General features: G+C 36.2%; 1 protein-coding gene and 1 long non-coding RNA gene across 2 annotated transcripts; one reads left to right on the forward strand and one right to left on the reverse strand.

Annotated features, from left to right (window-relative positions):
* The first annotated feature begins 3,068 nt into the window (after positions 1 to 3,068).
* Positions 3,069 to 4,964, forward strand: LOC130748894 (uncharacterized). Its single transcript, XR_009022798.1, has 2 exons — positions 3,069 to 3,407; positions 3,518 to 4,964. It is a non-coding gene; the product is annotated as an uncharacterized LOC130748894 (long non-coding RNA).
* Positions 4,965 to 5,671: 707 nt separating this feature from the next.
* LOC130748827 (uncharacterized) lies at positions 5,672 to 9,459 on the reverse strand. The gene is made up of 9 exons (XM_057602071.1): positions 9,051 to 9,459; positions 8,566 to 8,752; positions 8,122 to 8,255; positions 7,924 to 8,036; positions 7,574 to 7,820; positions 6,552 to 6,707; positions 6,290 to 6,369; positions 6,136 to 6,185; positions 5,672 to 5,932 (listed from the first exon to the last, which is right to left on the reverse strand). The coding sequence occupies exons 1-9, from the start codon at positions 9,429 to 9,431 to the stop codon at positions 5,724 to 5,726; spliced, it is 1,557 nt and encodes a 518-aa protein (XP_057458054.1). The 5' UTR covers positions 9,432 to 9,459; the 3' UTR covers positions 5,672 to 5,723.
* Between the last annotated feature and the right edge of the window lie 1,427 nt (positions 9,460 to 10,886).

The following is a 10,886-nucleotide window of genomic DNA, read 5'->3' on the forward strand; positions in this document are numbered from 1 at the left end:
TAGAAGGTAGAAATACTGTGATTGTAGATTTCGATCTCTACTTCTTACGTGGTGGACAAATGATAACCCTGAAAGGAAGTTTTTTGGGTGTGAACTCTACAAAGTAGTCATCATGCTAAATCATCTTCTTCCTCTATCGAATATGTTTTGTTTCAGTTTCATACTCTACTGTTGTTAAAAGCTGATTTTTACAGGTTTATGGGAAGAAATGTTGCGATTTTTTCCAATGGTATGATGATATGATTAGATCGCAAAGGATAAGGTTATTGCTCGGCTAGTTAAGAAGAATGAAGATATGAAAGGTAAGATTGAAGGTATTAAGATGAAACAGAGTGTCGTGATGTTTTTGTTGGCTGTTAGCTGGCTTCTTCTCATTTTATTATTGACTTCCTATGTAACAAAATAGGGTAGGGTAGTTTTTATTAGGAATGTTACAAGTTGTTTTTTAGGATTAAGATATTGCATAGATGTTAATGTAATGGGTTTGTTGTTGCAGAAATGTTAATATAATGGGTTGGTTGTGGAACTAATGACAAGAATAGAGGCTTTTCTTTCAAAGGTTTTTGTACATTGCAACTAACATGACATAAACAACATTGATAAAATATATGCAATTAAACGTGGCATAAACAACATACATGTGCAATTAACATGTCATAAACATTATTGAGCTCAAAGCATGATACATTAATACCAACAGATCATAACATCATCCAAAATAACCTCACAGAGGTGATAAATAAGCATCCTTACAAAGTGCCTTATAGGCTTAAATTTCAACAGCATAAACTATATTGTCACAACAATCAAAAGTGGGTCACAAGTCCTAACAAAAGTGGCTCATAGGCCAAAACTTAAAGTTACATAGACCATATTGACTCACAATCAAAAGAGGGTCATAAGCTCTGATAAAAGTGGCTCGTATGCCTAAGTTCATGTCACATAAGCTAATATATTACAACACATCTACTTGGTCCCACTAATTTCTCCAATCTTCCTCTTGTTCTTTCCCTTTCTTGCTGCAGTCTGAGATTTTCCTTGAGTAGGTTATGGTGGAGGCTGGCTAAGGCTAGTTGCTTGGCTTTGTGGCTGTTGAGAAGAACTTGGGCCTACTTGATCAGCAGCAGCTTCTTGGTTAGCCTCCAACTGTTCAGGATGCACAAATTGAGTATTTTACTGAAAGAATCCGAAACACATTATATATCATGAAATTGACCAAATTTACAAATCATCAAGTTGTCCAAATTTACCTAATTTCCTCCAACTGGAATCTCTCTATCAGCAGTTTTTTCCCCCATACAAGTTCTCCTATTATGACCATGCTCACCACATCTCCCGCACTTCATAGTTGAATTGTGCTTCCTCAGTCTCTTTGGGTCCTTTGGCTTATCATCGTTCTTCCTTCTTTCCTATTTTGGTCTTCCTGGAGCTCTCCTCATGAAAGGTGGGTTCAAGGGAGGAGTTGGAACTAGCAATATCAATCAAAGACTCAGCAGGTAAGACTCTTGTCCAATCCCAATTCTCTTCATAATCATTGTCATCTACAGATACATCATCAGGTTCACCTTCAGACTCTTCACTGCATGGAGTGTATGATTCATCATCAAACTCATTCACTACTTCATTCACTAAGGTAGAAGTTTGGTTCACAATCACTAGGGCAGAAGTTTGGTTCTCAGTTACTGCTTTAGAAGAAGTACCCCCAAGCTCGTTATCATTCAAAGTCACAGCTCCAGCTCTAGACCTAATCTCCACAACCTTTTCATTCACTATGGAAAAAGTTTACTTCTCATCATTGCTTCAGAAGAAGTCCCCCCAAGATCTTAATCACTCAAAGACACAGCTCCAGGTCCAACCTCAATAACCTTCTCCTTTCCCCTCCCACGTACCTCAGGCCTCTGCATTATTTCCACGCCCCCATCAGACTCACTCCATCATCAGTTATTACCACGGGTTCCCTAGCATGCTCAACATACACAAAAGCTTGACTATGGCCTTTCACATCTTGGCAGAAATGTTCTGACATCTTTATCACAATTAAGAGGCTTTAAGGATGTTACAAGGTCAGGGGGGCTATATATACCACAAACACTTGAAGCTAGCATACCCGCACCTTTTCACTACCTTGAAAGGTCTCCTTCTTATTCAAAACTTATATTCCACATCCCTCCCTCTAACTAGTTAACCCCATCTTAAAAGATGCTAATAAATAAATATAAAAATAATTAGAGGCATTGAGGTTAACTAGTTGATAATTCTTGGTTGAGCCAAAATCAAAACCAACAACCTCAAATCAACATTAAGGAAATGTAACACTTGTTAATCAAAATCAAAATATTGGTCACTTACTTGAAAGAACTCAGGAGAATAATTCAGGGGCATAAAAGGTACACATGTGGTAAAAAAAGGCCTTAAATAGACATGGATTAAAGGTTGGATACACAATGAAACTTATTAAGTTTCAGCATATTTTAGATGTAGTATTATAAACTGACTTACATAGGAAAGTGCACAAATTTCTCAAGTTAGTTGTTGAAACAAGGGAATTCATAGTTGAGCACATAGCAACGCAGTAGCTTAGCAAATGATGAATTAAATCAATTAATAGTTTTCACCCGATTTTGAGAGCACCAAGATCAACATAATATTGTTTTTTTTTAAAGAAGAAATATTCTTGGAAATATTTCATAATAGAAACCATACAACTTATATTAATTATCCACTCTAAGGGATGTGTTCCGGTCTAGAACTATCAAGCAAGGGCTAAACAGTTTGAGAGCGATAGAAAACTGACAAAATGAGAAAATGCGTGAAAAGTTAGATCCCCACCGCTTGGGTGGTGTCTTATATGTATAGCTTGATTCTGACCCGCTTGGGATCATGGGCCGCTCGGCCCATTATATGTACAAGTATTGCAAAGCCCACAATATTACAAAGTTGGTACGTCCATATCAAGAGTAGTGTTATGTGAGCAAAATACAAGGAAGGAATACAAGGTGAGTGAAGTAAACTCTGGCCTGAACCGAACCAAACATGACTTGTCCAATTCAAGTTCATGAATTTTGAGTTGAAACTCAAAGAAACAAGAACCAAAGCCACGTCCAATTGCCAAAGGTGCTTGAGTTGGACCGGCCCAATACCAGGTTTTTGGAAGAGGCTGCTGGAACAGAAATAATTGAAGACCAAGAAGGCAGGCAAATCCGGGTCATTTCGGGTCCCTCTCTCGGCCAGACTCAAAGGGGTCTTACCCAAGACAACAACGTTCCAAGCCAATCACACTCCAAGAGGGAGGAGTGCTTGGAGGATGGGAGTCTACCTCGGAATGGTGTACGATTGTTCTGATGAAGTAGCTATTCAGGGTTTGATCAATCAGATTGGAACTAGACGAAGGCTCTGAATTGCTCCTGGTATGTGCTAAAGTTTTCGATCAATGAAAGCAATTTTTTCATTTATTTTGTGAATTAATTAATATGTTACTTATTTTGAATTATTTTCTTCCTTGTTCTCAAATGAATAGTATACAAGCGAAACTAGATGAAGGCTCTGAATTGCTCCTGGTATCTTTTATTATGCTGCAAGAGTCAAAGATTAGTTTGAATAACGTAAATGTGCTTGAGGGGTGGGCTAGAGGTATGGATTTTGAAATTGAGACTCAGCTAGTGGCGATGTGGAAGAGAGGTTATTTTGATATGATTATTACTGTGAAGAGCCCAAGGTGTTTAATTTTGCTAGTAAAATTCCCAAAATTGAGGGATCCCTGCCTGCTATTTTAATCTTTGGCTAATGGAAGAAGGATTCAAAGAACACGTTGAGGATTGCTGGTGTTCGGCTATAGTAGAAGGCTGGTCTACTTTCGCTTTGATGCATAAATTGAAAGGACTCAGAGGATTGACTTGTTGATAAAAGAAGTGGTTTGTGTGGGTGTTAATCACATTTATATGGGAGCTAATAGTTTTGCTTACCATCTTGCTGAGTCAGGAGCACATAGGTCCAATTCGATATGGGCAAAGTTCTGAATTGCACCCATTATGCACTAGGATTTTGTTCCTGTCTACACTTGCTGGTTTGTTGTTGGGATGTGCTATTTGGGATGTCCAAACTGACCTGCAAGTTCTGGTCCCTTTATGACCTTTTTTCTGGTTTGAAGTGCTTTTTCTACTGGTTTATAAGGAACTTGGACTTCTTCTCTTGTGGTAAATTTCTCATTATGCTGCTGCTGCTATGTTGATCTGTTTTGGAGGCTCACTGTCAAGTGAATTGGCTTGCTGTCCCTTGGTGTGCTCTGCCCTGTCTTATACCCCCGTGGGCTATTCCTTCAGTCCCATGGCTTTGTTTTGCTGCTATATTGGTGAACAGACCTTGGAAGTTATTAAAGGTCCTTAATCATTTGATCCGCTCTTGGAGGAGACAGAGTGTCTGGGTTTAAACATGTCTACAGAGAGGCAAATAGCTTGGCGGATCACCTTGCCAAATTGGGGTGCAATTTGGCTATTCCAATATGGGGGGAGACTTTGGCTTGTTTCTGTTCTGCCATTTAACTCGTATGCGTGAGAAGATGTTGTTGTGTTGTGTTTCTACCCCTTGGCGGTGCTGCTCTTGCATTTATTTGTTCTTATGCCCCTGCATTGCCTAGAGCTGATGGATTTTGCATCTGTTGTTTCTTTCCCTCTGCACTTTCTGGAGCTGTTTTTGTTTCTTTTGCTCGCGGTGAATTTGCAGTATTGGTGATAGCTGTGTTCGTGCTGTTCTGCTATGTTTCTTTTCAATTTGCTGAACCTGTTTTGTGCTTTTATTTTCTTCTCTTTGTACTCCTGCTGTTATGCTTTATGCTTTCTTCTTTATGTTTTTGTTTCCTAGTCTATTTGAGAATTTCTTGTCTCATGAACTCTTATTTGCTTACTTGAGAAAGCTTGTTCTCAAGACCCTCTTAGTTAATATATTTCTCCTTTCTAAAGAAAAAATAATTGAGGATAAAATTCATGTAGAGCATGTCTTCTAGCAGCAATCTGATCAGACATGAGCTCTAAAAAAAGTGTTTGAGGCCTTGAATCAGCATCAAACGAATGACCCAATTGAGCTGATGTGAACATAGCAGCAAGGAGTTCATCAGAAAGGCCATTGACAGATAGTGTAGGCCAAACACATGAATCGAAAAACCAGCCCAGAATGGCGTGAGGAATACTAGATCCTTGACAACTAGATGAGACTCCCTTATCACCATTTGAAGAGTAACCATAAGGCAACATAGAATGTCACTAGCAATTCCAGGGTCAAAGTCATCATAATCATGTACTTGCTTTTCAAATTGAGCCTCATTATTTTTCTGCACAAACTCTTTCTCAAGCAACTCCTCAAACACTAGGTGATTTAATGTGAAATCTCCAGCAACACATGTAGTTAAGGCCCCATATGCTAGCTTAGGAGTGTGAGTACAAATTCCAGGGTCAAAAAAGATTATGAACAAGCCAGGTTTGGCCAAGAACTTAAATAACAGAGAGTCAAGAGCATAAGTAGAGTCATCTTGTTTCTTTTTATCTTTTAACTCATGCATTTTGTCAAATAGTTTTCTCTCATGCATTTTTTTTGAGAAAACTGCATTAGGGGTAAATGATTTAATAATACAATCAGACCTGATCTGTGGAGGTGTGGAAATAAAAGAACAAATAAGGGAAAAGGTAACTAAAATTAGGATAAACAAGCAAACCAAAACAGAGTAAAAAACACTAGTACCCAAGATACAAAGAAAGAAGAAATAGTAAAAGGAAGTAGCACCCAACAGAGGTAATCACGCTACAATTTGCTTCACCAGTCCTTAGATCAACATAATATTGTGTGATCCAATCATTGATAATCTGGACCTCTTTCTTTCGTTGTAAGACTAGCCAATCTGGGTCACTTTCATAGGCAGAATGAAGATCCAAGCAATGAGCTCCTAAAAAATCGTTGTTAGTCACTAACGTATTACTATATGAAAATGTTCAATAAAAATATGTAGGTAGAGGTACTGTTTTAATTTAATTATTTTATAAATTCAAATAATGATAAGAAATCTTTAAATTCCATTCAAAAAAAAAAGAAATCTTTAAATTGGTAATGTAAAGATCTAATTTAAATCAAATATATTATGGAGAATACCATTGACAGTATAGATGGCAACAAGACTGTCTGATATGTCGCTCAGAACCCTGAAATATATCAAAATGTTATAAATATTTTTAAAATATATATCATTTTAAAACAATTACCCAAAGTAAAACAATTAAGACCAATTTATATTTGTGGTGCTTACCCGCCACTACTGTAAGGGTCTCTAAGTCCATTTGAGAAAATGATGTTGCTGCCAAACTTTTGAAGGACCAATTTTATATTCTGTAATTTGCCATACAACACAATGAAGTTTCTTGATATCAACATAATGTTATAATTGAAAACGATATTTAATGTTGGACTGATTTCTGGTTAACAATATAATAATAGAAAATTATTTTGGAAATGATTAATATGTATGAATGCAAAAGTGTAAACTGAGAAGAAAACAGAGAAGTACTTACATGGCCTCCATAGTAAGTAGTGACCCAATGAGGGCGAGGTGAGACACCAAAAGATTTCTTGCATTCCTTGGCAAATCTTTTAAAATTGAAAGGGTCAGGTTGGAACATGGTATTGTTTCCTTCTATACCGATGGGCATTACCATTTCACTGCATGTCTGTATGTACATGACAATTCATATTATTAATTATTATTTATAGAATAAGTATATAGCATAGAGAGATAAGAAAATTTAGACAAAGTGCAGGGGATACTTACTAATTTATTTGGAATACAAGAAAACAAGTAGAAAATAAAACACACAATTTAAAGTGTTTTCTCCGCTCAACAGAAAATTAGTGGAGAATAGAAAAAATTAATCTGGGACCCAAAAAAATAATTTGGGATAATTTATGTGCTATCTTGGTGAGAAAGCAGGAGGGAAGAGTTGTTTTAGGTTATTTGATCAAAATGTCCTCCCTATTTAATAAAAATATTAAAATATATATAATAATAATAATAGATACATTTAATTATATTTCTTAAGTTATATTTTTTATAAAAAGTTAATTTTAATATTTTATTATACTTAAGGATATTATGTCATTTTACACTTTTCTTTTCATTTTCTTACCAACCAAAACAATTTAAATATCATCTCATTTTTTACTCTTTCTTACTTTACGTTTTCTGTACTCTCACTTTTCTTTCATATATCAATCATACCCTTATTGTAGAGTGTATTATGTAAATGAAAATTAAAGTTGTATATAATATGCATTCGAAGTACAAATACGGAATGATATTAAATAAGAGTCATTTAAAAAAATTGTTTCAATAATTTCTTTACTTTTAAAGATAAATGGTGGGAGTAAGAGCTGGCCCAAAATGTTCATCTAGTTTGAGGTAAATGAGATGAGTTTAGATTAGCCAAATTCCTAAAGACTTATGGATCACTTTAACAACCAATTTTATAAAAGTCACTATTCTTTCCAACTATTTAATGTGGGATTTAGTTTCAACAATATTTGTAAGTAAAATTACCTGCCATTTCCAACCCTGATCTGACTCAAAGTCAATGATAGGGCCATTAACTTTGCAAGTGCTGTTTCCTTTGAAAGCCACAACACCTGCATATATCCTACTGAGGATGTCACTTCCAAAAGAAGCTCCTCCATCAATGGCACCACAGATCTTAGTAACTGGGTATATCGGAGGATTGTTGTATTGAGCCACAGTAGCATAGAATAATTGTAAGTCGCTTTTTAACTCAAGAGACTGGTTCAAGGGACTGCAAGGAGTGACAGAGTGAGTAAATGCAATTTTAAGCTTAACTTCAAATTAAATAAATAAATTAAAGGAAAGTAATAAAATTTAGTCTTTAATTATATTACTAGCAAGTGTTGAATCTCTGGCTCAAAATAGAAAGACCCTTTGGCTGGGAAGCTACTCTGTCGATTTCAGACCAGGATTTTAGTATTGTTTGATAGCATGTTTCACTGACTTCCTACATGTATACCAATTCCTCACCATTATGATACATGTGATAAAAAAGTTAAAAGATAAAAATTAAATTATGGTAAATTACTTACTCTGAAATCCCTTGTGACAACAGAGAAGTAACCATTTTGTGGTGTGATACTATCAAAGTACAGTATTGGAGCTGATGAGGCCAATGCACCAATGGCAAGGTGGGGATATTTGAGCCTAAACCATGTGGCTAGCTCTGTATATATAACAAACATTTATGTTCTCAATCTCAACAATTAACATACTTATGACCAAATGGCAGTAACATTGGAGCATGGTTCTCAATCTCAACAATTAACATACTTATGACCAAATGGCAGTAACATTGGAGCATGGTTTTAAATTGCGGTCTGCAGCGTAAAGTGTTTTGAAGTCCACTGCACACAATTGCGGTCACATCAACCCACATTTTTTTATGTAGCACGACCGCAATTTAAAACTTGGCATTAGAATACATAAGTGGAACACAACACAATGAACAGTTGAAGAGTATTTGAGGAACTAACCTCCACCATATGATCCTCCAACTACAATCACAGGTGAATTTGGGGCATGTAATGTCTTCTTTATGTGTATGAGGATTGCTGCATAATCTGCAATGGCTTGAGCAGAGTTGAAATACCCAAGAGTGTTTGCATCCTTGAATGCTTCTTCTCTGGATCCAAATGGTATTGATTCCCCATAATACCGGTGCTGATAATGAAAATAGAAAGTCAGAATCTGTCAAATTCACTCAATCTTTAATGTTATCAAAGTTAAATATCAATCATATTAGTTATAACTCTATTTCAAAAGCTAAATGTGGAGATTATTATATCTTACATAACGACTATTTTGGCTTTATCTCTACTCAACGTGAAGTTTGTAGACTGAAAAAAGAATGGAACAGTTCTCTAGCTACAATTATACACTGAAAAAAGAATGGAACAGTTCTCTAGCTACAATTATACACTGAAAAAAGAATGGAACAGTTCTCTAGCTACCATTATACCTCTATGTATACCAAGAGAGCATTGAGAGAAGCTGCGTTATCAGATAGAAATCCTATGTTTGAAGGGGAACCATCTATTCGTTCTTCTGCACCCAGGTAGACAAGTATTGGGGCACTAGAATTTGCGCCACCCCAGTGCTTGAAATTGATCAAATATCTCTGTTGAAATGTTTGGTAACTCTCAGGCCTGTAGTTGAAGTGATCAAGAACCTGATTGTAGTAGAATGTTTTGACAGTATCATGAATTGCAATAGGGTGCCTTAAGGTTATTTCCCATTCAGCAAATGGGCTCAACCTTGGAATCTTCAAAGAATGTGTTGCAGTGAGATAAGTTGAGTACGTGACAAAGATGAAAAGAAAAGACAAGCAATGGTGTTTCATGGCTAAAAGGAAAAAATCAGAAGCTGAAGTGGAGATCTATTTGGTTAGCAGATGTTTGGTGTTGAGCGTCTTTATGCCAGTGCATAGTATATTGGTATAGAACTGTCTCTCATTTATTTGAATTCTTTCTTGTTACTCTTTTCAGTGGGGCTGGGTTAAGTCCTATTTACTAATTACATTTTTAGGAAGCGCATTTACATTTCGCACTGAATCTATGTACTAAAGTACCAATTGCTATGCGTTGAATTAGACCTTGAGCTTCATGTTAATTCATTTGGCTTTTAAAAAAAAATAACTGTTTCTTTTCATATTAACTGTCTGGACCAACTGATACTTAAACTGATATTGTGATGCCACTCCTTTTATAAAATGCAAGGAAAGCTTTCTTTTTACAAAAAGAAAAACAGTTAACAGAAACTGTTAATAGATGATAAGTTTTGAATTTTCTCTTTGTATTACACATAAATATTGCATCTCATTACTTTTCCTCATTGATAGATAATAGATTGAAGTATAGAGAAGCACCTTTTGACCACATTTCTTTTTTCTTACAAGGTATTCATAACATATCATATTTGGGATAAAGTTGGAAGCTACACGAAAATCAGTTCATGCCACTATTTGTCAGGTCAGAATCACAACCAAATTAAATTGAATATATGTATTAACTGCTCTAGATATTGTGAAAGCATCATTACTGAAGGGGAAAACAAACAGTGAGAGATTGGTTGTCGGGTCAGAAACTCAGAATCACAGACCAAATGCAGGAATGCTTGCCGTAATTGAGCAGCCTAAAACTAAAAGTGTTCTACCTTATAGCAGCAGTCTGTGATTATCTGACGAGGAAATGAGAGTGATGTTAATTACTGTGACAACAATAATGGTAGGAATAGGATCGATATTGCATCAATTTTTGATTGACTTGTGCGCTTGTTAACATAACGACTCCCCATTTTAACCTGGGATCCCAGTAATTTAGACAGATCGAATCGATTATATTTTTCATTTTTGCCAATCATGCTAAACTTTGGGTTAGAGAATTATGTTAGAATTTTCTAGTTGTGTGCGTGCTTCCGTGAACCAAAAGAACATGTAAGGATGTCTTTAAAAGTACGCAAATTTATCCTAATTCTATTGGTGTACCAAGTCCTAATATAGATCCTGGACCGGTCCCGCCCTATACAGGGCAGCATGACCTCTCCTAGGAAGCATTAGCGAATCAGTCGGGTCGACTCTCGAAAGCTCAAGCTGAAGACTAGAGTTCGACCGGATACAAACAAGGCCCACTGTGATATGAACAAGGCCCAAATGTAATATGCTTAGATTTATGATTTAGCCCACTATAAAAGGCTAAACCCCCATTGAATAAAGCAGGTTCTTATTACTCTACATTTATTGTGTTGACGGCACAAAACCCTAGGACTCCAATCCCTATATCCGAGTGGTTGAGGGTCG

Source organism: Lotus japonicus, chromosome 3 (genome assembly GCF_012489685.1).
Source record: "Lotus japonicus ecotype B-129 chromosome 3, LjGifu_v1.2".
NCBI lineage: Eukaryota > Viridiplantae > Streptophyta > Magnoliopsida > Fabales > Fabaceae > Lotus > Lotus japonicus.